Here is a 17904-nt window from a genome sequence, read left to right on the forward strand (position 1 = left end):
GATGCCAGTTTATGGCATATTCCTTTTATATTCCTACTAAAATGTAAGTTCGACAAAAGCAATGAAATCTATTTTTCGAAATCGCATTGCTTGTACAATTAAACAAACTTCTATTCACTGTTGAGAAAAATTTGCAGACTCATGCAACTAATCAATGATATAGAAAGCATTTTATCTCAGAATGATTTTTATAAATAATACGAAATTATAATATATTAAAATATCTAACTTTAAAAATTATATCTACAGTGATTAAAACTAATAAAGTGTAAAACTGTTACATTGTGTTGAGACAAATGTTATATATATATATATATATATATATATATAAAGAATCTAAAAACATGGACATATAAGAAGTTGTTTACTAGTTCCTTTGGTTTTTATCTTCATTTTTTTAATTACAAAGACCATCTTATCTTCAATTTACAGTGACACAACGTTTAATGGTATGCAAGCAAAGTATTTCTTTAGTGTTAAGAGTGAAATTGTACAATTCCTCGCAATCATCTCACTTTTAGTCGAACCATAAATGTAACTGTAGAAATTTTTCTCCTCCCTAGCATTTAATATATAATTTATTTCACCATGTTAAAGATATAACATATTCGTAGATTTTGTCAGCAATATTACAGAAAATTAACTATACCACCATTTCTCTTTATCATATTTTGCAGACCGTAAAAACTCACCATTGCTATCAAAATGACATCTATAAATAACAGTATGCTAATAGCCTTTGCCATGTTCCTTAAAGTTGATGTCTCCCCATGCAAATGTTTCATTCAGTCATTCACCTTTCAAACATATTAGGCAGAAAAAAATAAATTTAACTTTGCATATTAATGCAGGATCAAACACGAGCATAGCACTGAACTTGTGAAGGGTAACATCTGAAGTACATGAATATGATTCAACGTGCAATTACAAAATTTGGGACCATATATAGGGAAAAATTATATGCAGTTGACAAATTAACAATAAAATTAGAACCTCCAACATGTCACCCAAATACTTCCCAGAAACTAAAAATGACAGCTCCATTTGTTTAAAAAAACAGGAGCCTCTTAATTTCAGACTTCTCTACATTCCAGGGCATATAGAAAAAATTGTGCTTTATATTGTAGTGCATGGCTAATATGGAAGTCATTCCTTTCTCCACTAGCTGCACTATCAAATATCTAGCTGATGAAGATCAATCATGCTTGCAGAATTTCGTATGAGCTCCTTCCGAATATCCACCTGATACAAATTATAATTAAAATTCTATTATGTAACAATAACTCAGACCATGGTGTACAAGAATATTTTTACTAAAAACTGTATAATTTATTATACCTAAAGGCATGCAATTCGTAGATAAGGCCAATCTAATTGTGGATAACAGAAAAACGGATTATATACCAACGAACAAATAAGCACATGAAACAGACGCAACTCTTAATTACTATTGCCCAGGTAAAAGATAGTCAAATGCGCTTATCAGAAAAAGGCCAACGATCAACACCAACTTGTGTAACTAAAATCCAGGTTTATCTTATAAGACATCCTAAGTTTATTGTATCTGGTTTATTTGTATAAACTTTCATCATACTAGCCCGAAATTCCACCTTGCTTCTTCAGTGCATGGGATGAAGGAACTAGCCTCTTAAATGCAAAAATTATGGTAATTTCACAGGTTAATGCATAAATAGATTAAAACATGTATTGCAAATTTGAAATCATAAGTTATTCATCAAATTCGGTTCTCCCTGGTTTTCTTAAAGTTCAATGTATCTAGAGAAATATATAGAAACAAATATACTCGGGTAAAAAAAAATCACAAAATAGGTAGCCATTTTCACATTACCTGAGTACCCATAAGAGAGGAAAAAACAACATTTGCTTCTGCTGCATCCTCAACTTTTAATTGCTTCAGTAACCTCCGTTTTGGATCCATGGTTGTTTCCCATAGTTGTAAAGGCATCATCTCTCCCAACCCTGCATTTATAGAACATACAAGAGTATACTATTATTACAGATAGAAATCAAGATAACATTGTAAATTATTAGCCCCTAGAGCAAAAAGAAAAAAACTCAGCATTGGGGAGACAAAATGAACCTCAGAAGAAACAAATAATTTTCAATACCATAGACTCTTAAACATAAAACTTACTTTCTTCAACTAATATATTGTTCGCTACAAGGGTCTATAAGACATCACTGGTGCCAGAGAAAATCATTGCCAGACTTGGAACGCAAGAAAGTGGGTGAGGAAGAAAAGCTTAAAAAGGGGTGAAGGGGACCCACAGGTGTATTTCTGCACAAAAAATGTGCGAAAATGAATTGAAGGTGTTACAAACCAAAACAAAACTGATTATTACATAATCAATTATGTTGGGTTTTATAATGTTTTATCTCAATTTTAGAAGAAAATAACTTCTCTTGTATTCAGTCTCATTTCTTACATCTTATATATATACATACATTAATTGGATAAATTTGGAAACAAGCACTGCCTAGTCTAGGAAACAAATCCTTGAGATTGTGGGATTGATATGCTAGTAATAAAAACAAGATACAACCAATATACAGAATTAAAAAAAATAGGAATCAAATCTGAAACTTCCAAAAATATCTTAACAATTTATAGTTACAAAACAAAACAACAGCATAGCTAGTAATGGCTGGATCTACTACCACCTTGTCCATTGAGTATAACAGAGCATTTCTCTTCCTTTCTTCCCCCCACCTCCATTCCCTTCATTTTTTCTCTCTATCAAACTGAGCATACGTAATCAAATAAACCCCCGAGTATTGACATACAGTCATGTTGCTCTTCTTGTTTTGTATGATTATGTATGGAGCAGATATTTCACAAGCATTCCCTATGATTGAAATGGTTCAACTAAAGCTTGAATAGACTTTAGGATGGGGAGACCTTAATGACATGAAGAAAATATTAACTTCTACAAATATTTGTCAAGTTTCACAAATTTGAGGTGGGAGAGAGGTAGTTTAAGATTACACTTTCAATTATTTTCAATTTTTTTTTTTTTTGACCATCCATATTTGCCAGATAAATTTTCCCCTTGGTAATGAAATTCACTTGACCCACTTCATGATGGATAGCAGTTCTCAAACAATGTCAACCCTTACAATTAAATAAGCTAATGTCGCATGAAAAAATTATTTTGTCAAAATTAAAATACAATCCTACAAATAATTCTAATGCAAGCAGCGTTCAGCCAAAATAACTTTTAATCATACCTTTGAACCTTTGCATGTTGTACGATGCATTAGGAGGGAATGATCGTTGAAGCTTTTTAAGGTCAGCATCATCATAGCAATAGTGCACTTGTTTTCCCCTGACAACCTGGTTATTCCAGTAAAGATAGCTCGAAGTTAGTATGATTCCATCTGATAAACATTCCATGAAGCAAAAGTTTTAGGCAAACCTTGTATAACGGTGGAACACCAACATAAATACAACCTTCATCAAACAAAGCTTTCTGCACGATAGAACCAATGCATCAAATTTTATTATTTATTTTTATTTATATTCTTAAAGGAGCTAGCTTTGTTTTCATCTTCCATTAGGAGTAGATTGTGCCAGTATTTCCCGTATACAATACCTGATATCTGAAGAAAAATGTCAGTAGCAAAGTTCGGATGTGAGCACCATCCACATCAGCATCAGTCAAAATAATAATCTTATGATACCGGAGTGCATCCTTTTTAAAATCCTCTCCCTGAAATGACAAAAGAAAATGCTTAACAAAATTACTAAATAATAGTTGTTAAGAGCAAAGAATTCAGGCACAGGAGAAGGACTTATGTAGGAAATAAAATATCACGAATAACATGGTTATCATGCTATTAAAGTTGGATTTTCCAGTTCAACTTTGGAATTCAATTATAATTTCTAACTTCCCAACCTATTGAGGAATCAAGATTACTTTGGGTTCCTTTGTAACATGACAGCAATACCAAATGTTTTTGTTGTCTCCCCTAATTACCATATTCTCTTTCTGCTCACCTTCGCATTTCTATTTTGTTTACTCTAAATTCACTTTGAAAATCACATTAATTGTTGTTAACTTGGTTCTTTTGTTGACCTCCATTTGGAAATCTCAACAGTTTAAAGATTGCATTTACTAAAATTTGAATTTTATGCAAATTGAATGCAAGTCACTCTTTCACTAGACTCTGGATGGATCATATATCACTAGCGATAACTTCAGTTTCAATACAAGAAGAAAATCAATAAGACAAAACTAACAATTTAGCAATTGAAGAGATCAAAATTTAGTAATATTTTATAATTTATTTACAGTTCACTGTGGCCTGTTTTTCAGAACGTTCAATTGTATATTTATTCATTTGCGTTTTTATCAGTTAATTTTGTGCTTTAGCTCCCTCATTAATAGCAAATTAATGAAACAGGAAGTATTTTAACCTTCACACCGAGACCAAGACCCAGAATTAAATTTTGGATCTCTTCATTTTTGTACATTGCTGCTTCATCCCTCCTTTCAATATTCAGAATCTTACCCCTCAGAGGGAGAATGGCCTGCATCAAATATGCTCTGATAAATAGATGCACTTAAATAACTCCAAACAATTCTTTTATACACAATGAAGACCAACCTAACAAAATGCTCCACATGTCAGTAAACAGAATTAAAGTGATTAGATACAGCAATTAAAAAAATAAGCATTAGTATTATGAAAACACATCCATATTTGAAAACTCCTCAATTTTATATTTCCATTAATCATAGCATTACCTTTGTTATAATGTTTTCTTACATTCAAAGGGTAACATAAAGCTTTAATGACAACAACAAAAGCCTTGTTATACTATGTGAACTTGGCTACATAAATCACAAGATGACATCGGCTCAGTTAAGGACCAAACTCTAATGAATGTTATGCACCATCAGATCTCTTTTAAATTTTAACAATTTTCTCTAATATCCCTGGTCCTCCTCTATTCCTTTTCAGAAGACTGAATATATGATCTATTCTCCCCACTAGTGACCTTCTGCACATGTCCGTCCTCAATTGGAGTCACGCGACTAACTCCACAATATATACATTCATTTTGTATCCCATCCTTTCTTGTATACACATTTTATCTTAACATTCTCATTTCTCCTACATCTACACTCAGCAATTCACTACCAAAGAGTATTGTTAAACATATAGCAATACAATTAAACCTTCCTTTGATCTAGTAGGTACTTTCCAGTCACAAATAACCACTCAACCTGTATCTTGAGTGTGATAAGTTCAATTCCTCATCACTGGAATATTGATCCTAGAAAATAAAACTTCCTGTCATATGACATCTCCCATTTTGTAAGTTAAAGTTCTATTGAAAATTAACAAAATTATATTGTATCATTCAAAAAGAAATTCGAAGAAAAAAATGCTACTTGTACAATTTATTGATGTTAAAACCTCTACCATTTCATTAACATAATTATTAATATTCAAAGTTTAAAGAAATAGAAAAATATTGCACAAGAATTTGAGAAAGAAAATAATTTCCTTGAAAAAAATGATGAGTTCCCTCTAGTGATTTGCTTTTCAAGATGTAAGTGACGATCTTTTATAGCACGATCCCCTATTTTACATATATTTGCATCGAAATGAAACTATAACATTTAAAGGTATAAATAAACTAAATCAAGCAATAGATTAAATAGTTCTTGCCATAGCAAGACAAACGTTAGGAACACACTTATTTGAATACTCATTGGTTGAAATTTAATGGAAATCACAAAATTTGGAGAGTTTCACAACTTATTTAAAACTCTCCTAATTTTGTAGTTTTCAATAAATTTTAGCCAATAAGAGTGTTTTCCTAAATAACAAAACTAGTCTGCCACCTTCACCTAAGAAAGCAAGATTTTAGGAGTTACTATTCCATATTGTATCAAAGTTGACAACTGGTCAGAAGTTTAGTCTTTATTGCGTCCATTATCGTAATAAAAAAGTGTAATTTCAACACAAGGTATAGTGGTGGGACGGGCTGTACATCGTTCACGATTGTTAGAATAGGTCATCCTAACTAAATAGACTTTATTGAAAAACTGTTGTGTGCTTTGGGTTGTACCTAGTTTCTAAATGTGGACCTTTCTTATTCTTTTCTCTTTCCTCTCATTCGTTATATCTAAATTTCCAATATCTTTTTAAATATGAGAATCCAAGAGAGGGGGATCAAGCTCTCTAATTCATTTTCTAAGTCAAGTTGGTATCAAAGCACGTGGATCCCATTCTCCTTCTTCAGGTTGTCAATTGCCATCCTCCGTCCTCCACTGATGTCATACAACGAACACCCAATCTGGTTTGTCTCATTGAGGTACAGTGATTCTACTGTATTTTATTGTCATTTGTTGCTGCCTACCGTAGTCTGCATCCGCCGTGGTCGACTACTATTGTTGTCGTTTACATTTGGTTGCTATAATTCTTATTATAAATGGATTCCTCTTTCAGTAAGCCTTCCTTCACTCAAAGTGGGTGCAAACATCCTCAATATTCCTTTTGTAGGACAATTGGCTACATACCAAATAATTGCTTCTCCTTACATGATTCTCCTAACAAGACACCAAACATCTTTCAATCCAATAAGGTTCAACCACAATTTACTAATGAGGAATATCAAGAATATCTCAAGTTAAAATCCGGCAGCCAAACAAAGTCTTTCACCCATTCTATTTTGTTAAAAGCTTGCATTTCTCAAACCCTGGAGTGTCAAAGTTCATGAATAATTGATTTAGGTGCTTTTGATCACATTTCTAGTAATGCTTCCTTATTTTCTTCCATTTCTTCTAATCATAGTTCATTTAAGAATTAGATTTTGGTGAAGTTCAGCAAATGAAGATGTATTGTGATAACCAAGCCACTCTCCACATTGCTTCCAATCCAGTATTCCATGGGAGGAGTAGACATAGAGATCAACTGTCATTTTGTTTGGGAAAAGTTGTCCAAAGAAATATGTACTGAATTTGTCAGATCCAATGATCAACTCGCAGATGTGCTAACAAATCCATGAGAGGACCTCGAATTGAATTTACCTGTTCCAAGCTTGGCACGTATAATTTGTATGTTCCAACTTGAGGGAGAGTGTTAGAATAGGTCATCTTAAATAGACTTTATTGAAAAGTTATGAGCTTTGTGCTCTACCTAGTTTTTATGTGTGACCTTTCTTATTCTTTTCTCTTTCCTCTCATTCATTGTATCTGAACTTCCAATATCATTATAAATATGAGAACTCAAGAGAGAGGAATGAAGCTCTCTAATTCATTTTCTATTCTTTTGTATTCATCTCAAGTACAATTATACACCCAAACAGCTATTGGAAGGAGTGTGTGAAAGATATAGTAAAGCATGTCTACACCTAAGAGCAGTGGCAGATCTAGAATTTTTTTTTTTAGTCAGGGCAAAAATAATATATAATATTTAAAAAAATTATGATTTCTTACAAAATACATAGTCTCAAAAAAATCTAATTTTTATCTCTTATAACTTTATAAATTCATTTTAAGAATATCTTATAAGTGCAACACTTTTTACGAGGGCAATTGCCCCCATACTCGCAATGTGCATATGTCACTGCCTAAGAGCTCAATCTTTTAGGCAAGGTTATCAAATTGATATTCCAATTGTAAATTGCCAAGATATTTTTTGAATCATGAATCATAATTTGAATTGAATAGTAATATTCAAAAACAATGGAAAATTACTTTTAAATACATACATAATACATAGTATTCAATGTAAACATTTTAAACTAGACATCATAAAAAAACATCCTAAGCGGAAAACTTATGAAACAAAATAATCAGCTATATATGAGTTTGTGAAGCCTTTGTTTTAGAAGAATGAAAATGAAACAACTAAATAGCTAAATAGAGTATATGCATTGAATAAACAAGTGATTAATAAAGTAGTGGACAAATCAAATAAGATAAGTTCATTACTATTCCTTCAATTCTTTCCTTTTAATCACTTATGCTTATATGATTTTTTTAATGAAAACATGTACATTTTACCTGGAAGCGCCTGTCACGCCCTTGCTTAGCACTTCCTCCAGCTGAATCACCTTCAACTATAAATATTTCTGCAATATGATGGCAAAGAACGTTCAATTCAAAGCAGATATTTGACATGAATCAGCTCTACATACAAAATCAGAATACAATATTCTGTATTTATTACAATAATAGCAGTATATAGACAAAAAAATTGATTTAGAGGAGAAAATATCCTCTGATTATGTATAACAATGTAATAAGTCTCTTTTTTGGCAAGGTTTATCAACCACTGCCACAACTCCAGTGACTCATCCAGCAACACTCTGGCAGCCACCCACCTAGTTCAGTTTTAAATATTTTGTCACACCCATTGATGCCTTTTTTGCATTATACAGGGTTATCTTTCATGAAAAGGTTGGGTTTGTTTCCCTCTTTAAGAAGTTTTATCATAAAAAAAAACTCAGTTTGGTATCCCTATCCAGTCTCTTCACAATGAAGCTGCATGTGATCATTTGATTCAACAATTTATGATTTTGAAAGGCATTCTTCATCAAATATCCTATGCCCACACACTTCAACAAAACAAGGTGGCTAAGCAAAAAAAACAAGTATCTCACTGAAACCCATCAAACTCTTCTAGTTGGCAATGTTCCCCCGTCACTTATAGGGTGGTGTTGTCCTCTCAACGAACTACTTTATCAATCACATGCCGTCCTCTGTGCCAAATGATTAGGCTCCTCATTCACCATTTGATACACTTTCTCCTTGTGTCTTTGGCTCCACATGTTTTTTTCACAATTTGGCTTTAGCTTGACAAACTCTCACCATACATAGTCCACCAAATGTCTCTTCCTAGGATATAATTGATCGTAGAAGGTTTTCAACCTATGATGTTTCCCTCCTTTTGCGTTTGCTTCCTCTCCTTCTGACATTTGAAGTTTTGTCCCTCCTAATATCCCTGATCTAGTCTCACTTAAACATGTTTCTCAACATCACTCTGTTGTGCACCTAGATGTTCCCCAAACAGAGCCTCTGGTTGTACGACCCCTTTAGACATATCAACATCACTAATGAACTGTTGCCATTCTTAACATAATAGAGTACCTTTAACACCAATTCCAAACTATAGACCTTGTTAAGCTTTGATTTTTCCTAGAAGGAGATTACAGATTTGTTGGAAAGTTGAACTATCTTAGTCAATATCTAGATCTACAATGTGTACTGAGACAGTCCTTGAACTCCCTCTAGGACATTGGGATGCAGTAATTCAGATACTAAAATACAGTAAGAGTGGCCTCGTTTATTATGAAGACAGGAGACAAGCTAAGATAGTTGGTGACCCATATGTCAATTGGGTCAGTTCACCCAATGGTAAACAATCCACATTTGGGTATTATATGATCTAGCTTAAGGAGGAGTGTTGAAAATCATAATGTATTCCGTATTTATTCTACTACTAATGGATTATATTAATATAATCTTTGATTTAGAGGAAACAGGATATCCTGTATTTATGTATGTAATAAGTCTATATAAACTCGCATCCACTATGTATTCAATTCAAACACAGTTTCAGTCCATTCCTCTCTTTCCTACTCCAACAATACTGATGCGAATATTTGAGCAAATAGTCATGTCATGTAAGAGCAATTAGTTTTAAAGTAGAAATTATTGACTAAACATGAATCAAATAATTCAGAAACATCACCAAAGGACTCTAAACAAAATATTATCTCTAGAATTGGGACGAAACCGCCACATAACATCATAACCTAAACACCATTACAAACCAAGTTGCATATAATTGCCCAAGGGGGAATCAACTTACAGCCTTAAAAATTTAAATATATTTCAACAATAACTGGAAAGGCCATAATTTCGAAATCCCTGGACATAATATGGTGGCAAGACTGAAAGTCAAGTAAAAAAGACGAAAGAAATACACTGAAATAAAGACTTTTGGGACATAATATCAAAACTGCTTTTTTTTAACATTTACTGGGAAAGCATGGGACCAAAGAGATTTTTAGACAGTTAGTTTAATATTTTTTACAACAGGCTTTAATAACACCATCAGAAATTTGGGTGGGTCTAACATAACTTCATGAGCAATTTCATGGGTTAAAGAGTTTCCAAGCCTTTATAATAATAAGTTTTAGCCATTTCCGTAGGCAATATGAGACCTCAACAAATGTCATATTCTAGGAGTTAGGATATTCGAAATTAACAGTAATAACTCCAGGTCCGTCACAAAACTATGGTTCAAATGGTAAGTAAAATAAGTTCCACAAAATTAAAAAGCATCATACCACAATCTTCAGGATTTGAAGATGAACAATCAGCTAGTTTTCCCGGAAGAGATGAAGATCTCAATACACTCTTTTGTCTCACCAATTCTCTTGCTCTTTTTGCTGCCAGAGCTGCCTAATTAGACAATAAATTCACAAGATGAAGCATTTGGTTAAGCCTAACCTCCAATCAGGAGCAATAGATTTAAAATACAACTGTAAACTCAAAAAATAGATGATTACCTTAAAAGCATTAAGAGATTTAGAAAGTATTGAATCAAGCACATCGGGATGCAATTCTAAATACTCAGTAAGATAGTCGTGAATAGATTGATCAACCACTTTTCGCACCTCTGGATTTCCTAATCTTGTCTTCACATCAAAGAGAATGGTAAGAAAAAAACTTGAAAAGCAGTACCATGGAATGCAAGAAAAGAACATAAGATTCTAAAAACTCCAATATTCCAGTAGACCTGAAGGAGAGAATATAAGCATTCCATCAAACTAATATAAAATAGGTAATACCTTTGTTTGTCCTTCAAACTCAGGGTTTGGGACCTTGACTGAGACAACACATGTTAGACCCTCTCTAACATGCTCACCACTTAAAGTAATATCCTTATCCTGCAAAGAACAGAAAACGTTATTTAACAATGAAAAGAAACTACTCATAAAATAATTCATGATCAATTTCAGACAAAGGGAAGCATTTGCTATCTTACAATTACCATATTTAATAGAACATCTCAACATGTACAGAAGTTTCAGTTTCGTTAAGCATACATTATTCAATAGGGAAAGTTGTTTGGCCTATTGAGAGATTAGTTACTGTAGTGCACCCAAGGTTAAGGGTAAAACAAAGCAGTTAAAGTATCAGTAGGTATAGTCAGAGAGATTATCAAAGTAACAAATTCTAGACCAGGAGTTCCATATTTCAGGGAAGTAGCCAGGCATAAATTGGCAAGAGGGACAAATAAATGAAAAAAAAAACAGCAGCTGAGCAATACCTTAATAACTTTTGACTTCTTTCCTAGACCATTCAGTGTTCTTGTTATAGAAGCCTTCATGGCCTCAATATGAGTGCCACCATCAATAGTGCGTATACTATTAGCATATCCCAGTATTGTATCTGAATATGCATCTTCACACCTAGCAAAGAAGAAATTAATTGAATCACATGCTAAAAGGAATTACAATTACTAGTCAACAATATTATACAGAAAATTCCAAAATTCCATCATTCATTTTGAGCTTCTATTTTTACAAGATATAAAAGGCTAAACCCTAAATTCACAAATTATCTCCTAATCCATGAGCAGTCAAATGCCAAATACAGACAAATGAATCCTGACACAAGATGAAATGTATCTAGCTAACTTTGCTATCAATTGGAGTTGGAGGGCTTACCATTGAAAAGCTATATCAACTGTGATGCCATCAGTTTCTTTTCTAAAACTCAGAACATCATGAAGTGTTTTCTGGAACAGAGGGTCACTGGTCAGTAACCATTTTACAGCTACTGAAAACATCAAATCCAGATCCAAATCCAGATCCAGTTCAAATATATTGCATAATAAGTATTTAGTTTTTCCATTAAAAGGAACAAATGAAAACAATTAGACATTTTTACTAAAGAAAATCAAGACTGAAAAAATCCGGTAGCAACACTAAGCCATCCTTGTAAGAAACAAAGAAGAACACTAGTTACAAGCAATGAGAATACATCCAAATGTAGACAAAGATGCCCCAATTAAAAATATTGTTACAAATCCAGAATGGAAATAGAATAAAGAATGATTTCAAAATGTTCTGTTCTACTTCAAGGTTTTCCCCTTCACAAAGGGTTGCCCCTTTCACAACTGAGTTAATGATCTGTTCTCCAAAACCAACAAATCCCTTTCAATCTTCTTCCCTCCTTCTATTCAAGTCAACTACCCAACCAATTCTGTAACTAACTACAACTGTAACAGCTTTGCCTTATTTCCAGCGCTAACTATTTGGCCTTTTTCACTATTCTTGTCTCGTGGCTAGCAGACATCAAGACATATTTATAAATGCTCATACAGCATGAAAAGAAAACTTAATAGACCCATATAACTGACAGTGAAATACAAACACAACCCTGTGTTAGCATTGTGTCATCCTGCATAGGGTGAGTTCAATGGTGATTCAACTGGTTGTCAGTAGCATTACTCAAAAATTGTAGTGAGTAATACAACTTTCACAATTTATTATACAAATCTGAATCCAGATGGTACCATTCAAACTTTTTTTATCTCAAATGCCATGTGAGCAAGTGTTTACAGATGTGAACTTTAAAAGAGTTGTGCGGTAAATATTATATGCAGTACGATGGATATTTTATAGAAACAAATAATAAAATGTGATGCAACACAAGTATAACAGAGACTTAATTTATAATTGGAGAAAGTAGAACTAAGGATAAGATATCCTCCGTAAGCAAACCAGCACAAAACAATAAAAAAAAAAAAACAAATGGCATTAATTAACCATAAATTACTAGCATTAGACCTTATCTGCATTGAGCCATTTCACATATTCAACCAACCCCCCAGCATAGAAATATTTGTTATACTGAGCTTTATCTGGATCATTATCCTCTTTCTGAAGTGTGATTGTAAGCTGCAAAGGTCAAGAAAACCTATCATAAGACACAAGGTAAATATAAAAATCCTCTTCTAGAAGACTTTCATTGATAGCTTAATGAGGGACCATGCATTTTTCCCCTTTAAGCCACTATGAAAACCAAGGAATATTACTTCAAAGCATAGACAAGCATCAAAGATGACGTATAAAAGGATACGAAGGGTTAGATTTCTGTTGACACCAAATAGATTGAGCTTGACCCTCTATTCTCTTGGAGAAGTAGAACAAGAAATTAGATTAGAAGTGATGAGCTAGGCTTCATCTTATTAATTTAAAAAATTCAAGTATATGATTTGTTTATCAAAAAATTGTTATGCAAGTGCCTAGAATTTTTCATAACTCTGTCCAAACTCAGTAACATATAAAATGATGTTTCTATTTTTTTCTTCAAAATAAAACAAATTAATTGGGCCATATGCTAAGTTGTGGGGGAGAAAAAAAGAGTTTTAATTTAAAACAAATGTAACTCATAAATATCTACAGTGCTTTATTGTGTTTAAGATAATAAAAATGGATAATAAATCTAAAACCCAATCCCGTGAATCAAGAATTTCTGCAAGTTATGCATAAAGAACTGAGAATTCTGGAAACTCAATAAGAGTTGTTGATGCCAAGTACATCAAATTAATAATTATTAAGGTAGCTTTTGTATGACTTTTATCTCCAGATACCAATTTAATATTATCAAGCAATGAGTGCTACATAGTTTAAATAACAAATATCACAGTGCAAAAAAAAATGGATATGAAACATAATACAAACCGAGTCTTTTAGCTCAATTCAAATAATACTTTTATACTGAAAACATCGTTTATAATCACATTCAAATTGGTCACATGACAATGAGGAACTATGGTATTATATTGCCAATTTGCCATCATGCATTATCAGTGCACACAATTTTTTTCTCTGTTGCTACCTTATGATTCTCAGTCAATTTAAGTAATTGGCTGCTTTCCTTTTACATACAACAGGCAAATATTTAAGCCCCTTTTTATTGAGTGACAATGTTCCTTCTCTTGTGCTATATTCAGTGTTTAACTGAGCTTCAGAAATTCCAGCACTTCCTCTGATGTTGATCTAAATGACGTCATTGCTTGACAACAGAACATAAATTATGTGGTTCCACCAAGGGACCAACCGCCGTTTTAGCAGTTAATACTTTTTGTATTCAATTTCCATCCTTACACTCCATTCCAAAACAAAAACATCAAGCATCAATTGTCCCAGAAGCTTAAAATATTAGGTGAAGGCTCACATAGTTTTTCATATGCAACACTCCCAATCACACATTTACTCTTGGACCTAAAGCATAAAAAATGCACTAACTCTCAACTTTTATTAACCACTGTCACCGGGACTCTTATACCATATTACTAACTCCCTCAAAAACTTAAGCTACTAAGTGAAGGGTCACCGTTGATTTTTATATCTAACAAGTTCTATATCGATAGTCGTTAAAGGAAATTTAGTCACTTATCAATACATTCATGAAGTAATCAATATACACGAATAAAATGTTATGATGAAGTACCAACATTTATGACCATTCCTAACAAGAATAATGAATGTTGTATGTGACATCACAAATGGATAATACCAAATCAATCAACAACTTCACCTTTGGGTTGAGGAAAGCTAACTCCCTAATCCGTCCAGCTATTGTGTTGTAATCAAACTGAATAGCAGTGGTGAAAACTGCATGTTTAGGAAAAAGTACAGCATGTGTCAAATTTGTAGTGAGAAAACATAACCTAGAAAAAAATGGCATTATCAAATAATATGAACCTTCTTTGTCGGGCCAAAATCTAACACGTGTCCCTCGAAAATCTTTCTTTTCATCTGGAAGCACAAGGCATTTTAGAATTGTCACTGGCTTTCCACGAGAATATTTTTGTGTGTATTCCATTCCATCACGCCAAACTGTTATCTCCAGTGACTGTGAAGTTCGATAGTAAAGAAGACCTTTAGATAACATTGTTGACTAATCATAACTAGCAACCTCTGACTAAAAACAAAATATAAAAGTGATTGCATTATTTGCTAACATCTAAGTATGTGATGAATAAGAATGCGTGGATGTGTAAAATTAGAGACAAAAACAGTTATACCCATCACAATTTTTTTATCCAAAGCATTTGTATAAACCTTGAAAAAGTTTCAACTAAAATGAAAAAGACAAAATTGATAAAAACACACCTCTGACAAGGCATTAACAACAGACAAACCAACGCCATGCAAACCTCCTGAAACAGAGTACCCACTGTTGGCACCACCAAATTTTCCACCAGCGTGCAAGACCTGCAAAGTTAAAAAGAGTAAATAACTGTTATCCAAAAGATCATGTACATATACTATGTATTCCAAACTTTTCAAAAATGAAAATTTTAGGGGGTGTTTAGTTTGAAAAGAAAACTGAAAATAGGAAACATTTTCTCTTTCCACTTTGTTTTCAGTTTTTAGAAGTTTGTATAGAAAAAATGAAAACAACATTTTATCATTCTCGTTTTCAATTTTTCCTGCATACACATCAGGAAACAGGAAGCAAAATGAAAATAGGAAACGCTTTCTCAAACCTTATCTTTATGGAACTACGGGAATGATAAGGTTCATCAACAAAACAAAACCAGATATAGAATACTCTAATTAGTTAATTAAAAATCCTTGAATACTGTCAATAAAATTTGCAGAATAACACAGAAAAATCTCAGTCATATTTGCTGATGGTTAAATGATTCTCTTGTCAAATTGAGCATGGCAAACTAATAGATAGCATAACACTAAGTTCGCATCACATATTTCTTGAGTCAACAGATAGTGAAGATGTAGAAACAGCTCCATATGTCAGGTGTAAAAAATGACAAAAACCTTACTACCTTGCTTGAACAAATGGATAACAACAAACTAAAACAACGCATGGAATAAAAAAAATTTGAATCTAGCAATAATATTAATAACAACTAATAGCCATTAAGGGGAAAATCAACTCTAGAACTCAATAGCTCGACTAAATTTCAAACTGTCATGTATTTCATTACACTGTAAACATAATTTTCTGTGATAAAATAGCTCATCTAAATTTCAAATAGTGATGCATCTCCCTATATTGATAAGGTAAAACAGAAAAACAAACTCTATTGGATTTGAATTCACGGTATCTAAAGAGCCATATAACATAGACCTTCTGAAATGTTTAAAGCATATAATGAAGCAATTATCTAGACTTATTCAAGTATGTGTAATAATACCGTCAACACTGTCTCCAAGGCAGATTTATTAGTAACTGGATGCAAGTCAGTAGGAATCTGCAGTCCAAGAGATAAATTATTATATGTAATCAAAATAAAGTAAAAGATACTGATCAAAAGAGCACAAGAGTTAACAGCTTAAAATCTTGATAGAAGGCAAATTATATTTATTTCCACAAAATAACCATTGCTAGCATTGTCAACTGTCCAGCAGTTGGTCATATATAATATTTAACCCCAAAAATTTAAGAAAGTTAGAAAATAGTTAGTGGTTACATAAAGAAAATAGTACCATACTATACCCAACTCATGTTTGTTTTTGGCAGAGGGGTGTCGAAATTCTTAATGTAAAATACAAAGGTTCAAACTTTAAATTAACATTAATTAGGTCAGTTATAAAAAATGAACCAACAAAAAATGTCAAAGCAAGATACATACAGATAAAGCACAATCAACCATGAGAAAATTTATACAACAAACAAAACATACCCCACGACCATTGTCGGTGATGCTCAAAGAATCATCTGCAAGCAAAACAACATCAATCCTGGAAGCAAACCCAGCTTGAGCTTCATCAACAGCATTATCCAAAATTTCATACACCTAAGACACCACATACACTCTTCATCAATCAGTGAAACCTCAGGACAAAAGCAAAATAGCAACAAAGCAGCCCAAAGCGCCACAGCGCAGAAAATGAAACTATAAGACAATACCAAATGGTGCAACCCTCGAGGGCCGGTGCTTCCAATGTACATCCCGGGCCTTTTCCTCACAGGGTCCAAGCCTTCAAGCACCTGCATGTATCAAACAACCCTTTGCCAAACATGCCACTTCCAAACCACATATAAAAAAGCAATTAACTAAACCAAATACTAATGCACTAACTAACAAGAAAACACACGACATCATATAAAACTCCACGCGTGAACTAATTAACACAATCAAAACCTGAATTTGATCAGAACCATAAGCTGTGGAACTTTCACTTTTCTGAAAAGCTTCAGTGGTAGGGACAGAAGACATAAACGCCCTTGGAGTAGCCGCAATTGGAACCGAACAGGGAACCCAAATTTTTCTCAGATGAAAACTCGTCCTGAAAAAACCAGGAAAAGAATAAGGACGAGCAAATAAACCCTTCTGCCTTCATTGTCAAAATTTGGAAACTTTTTTAAAAGGGGCAAACAGAAAGTGAAGTTATGCATACCTGGTTTTGGTGAGAGTAGAAGGAGGGAGAGAAGAAAAACGCGTATGGAAGGAAGAGCAGGTGAAGAAGCGAGAAGACATGAAGCGTAACAGAGGAGGGCGATATAGAAGAACTTGAGCCATCACATTCACACTCCTTTTCCTTTCCCTTTCCCTCCTATGCTACCTTGATTTCACTCACGCTATCTTCTTTCTCTAAACCCTACCACCATTTTACACTAAACTCATTTCTTAATACTTTTCCCTCCACAAGATGATTTTGTAAGCGGAAAAAAAAATACCCACACGTTTGAGTTTGAGTCTGAGGTTTAGGGGTTTGTATCCTATCTGCTGTGGTTACAGACAAAATATATCAGATGAGCTTAGCCGTTGGATATCATACTATTTTACTTTGGAATGAATGTCTTTTTTTTTAAGACTTTGTTTGGTTACAATGAAATGGTCGGGATGAATGAAGAGAGAATTAAGCTT

General features: G+C 33.2%; 1 protein-coding gene across 2 annotated transcripts; it reads right to left on the bottom strand.

The window, feature by feature from the left end:
• Positions 1-846: 846 nt before the first annotated feature.
• On the bottom strand, positions 847-17904 carry LOC137813965 (DNA gyrase subunit B, chloroplastic/mitochondrial-like). 2 transcript variants are annotated; one of them, XR_011081564.1, is made up of 22 exons: positions 17435-17791; positions 17179-17323; positions 16944-17024; positions 16717-16830; positions 16228-16284; positions 15179-15280; positions 14768-14918; positions 14601-14677; positions 12845-12955; positions 11720-11790; positions 11320-11461; positions 10838-10936; positions 10556-10684; positions 10334-10448; positions 8043-8110; positions 4439-4552; positions 3615-3731; positions 3438-3491; positions 3250-3355; positions 2156-2299; positions 1850-1980; positions 847-1242 (listed from the first exon to the last, which is right to left on the bottom strand). XR_011081564.1 is itself a non-coding variant. In XM_068616462.1 (21 exons), the coding sequence occupies exons 1-21, from the start codon at positions 17554-17556 to the stop codon at positions 1174-1176; spliced, it is 2175 nt and encodes a 724-aa protein (XP_068472563.1). In that variant the 5' UTR covers positions 17557-17904; the 3' UTR covers positions 847-1173. The 2 variants fall into 2 exon arrangements, 1 of the variants encoding a protein (XP_068472563.1); XM_068616462.1 differs by lacking the exon at positions 2156-2299 and having other exon boundaries at positions 17435-17904.

Source organism: Phaseolus vulgaris, chromosome 1, assembly GCF_000499845.2.
Source record: "Phaseolus vulgaris cultivar G19833 chromosome 1, P. vulgaris v2.0, whole genome shotgun sequence".
Lineage (NCBI taxonomy): Eukaryota > Viridiplantae > Streptophyta > Magnoliopsida > Fabales > Fabaceae > Phaseolus > Phaseolus vulgaris.

Bases quoted from the DNA above. Each gene is read 5' to 3' on its own strand.
- LOC137813965 (XM_068616462.1), bottom strand. From the start codon at position 17,556: ATGGCTCAAGTTCTTCTATATCGCCCTCCTCTGTTACGCTTCATGTCT. The intron at 15,281-16,227 runs GTATTATTACAC...TTAACTTTGCAG, and splicing joins CCTTGGAGACAGTGTTGACG to GTCTTGCACGCTGGTGGAAA. The intron at 11,462-11,719 runs GTAAGCCCTCCA...CTTCTTTGCTAG, and splicing joins GTTGATATAGCTTTTCAATG to GTGTGAAGATGCATATTCAG.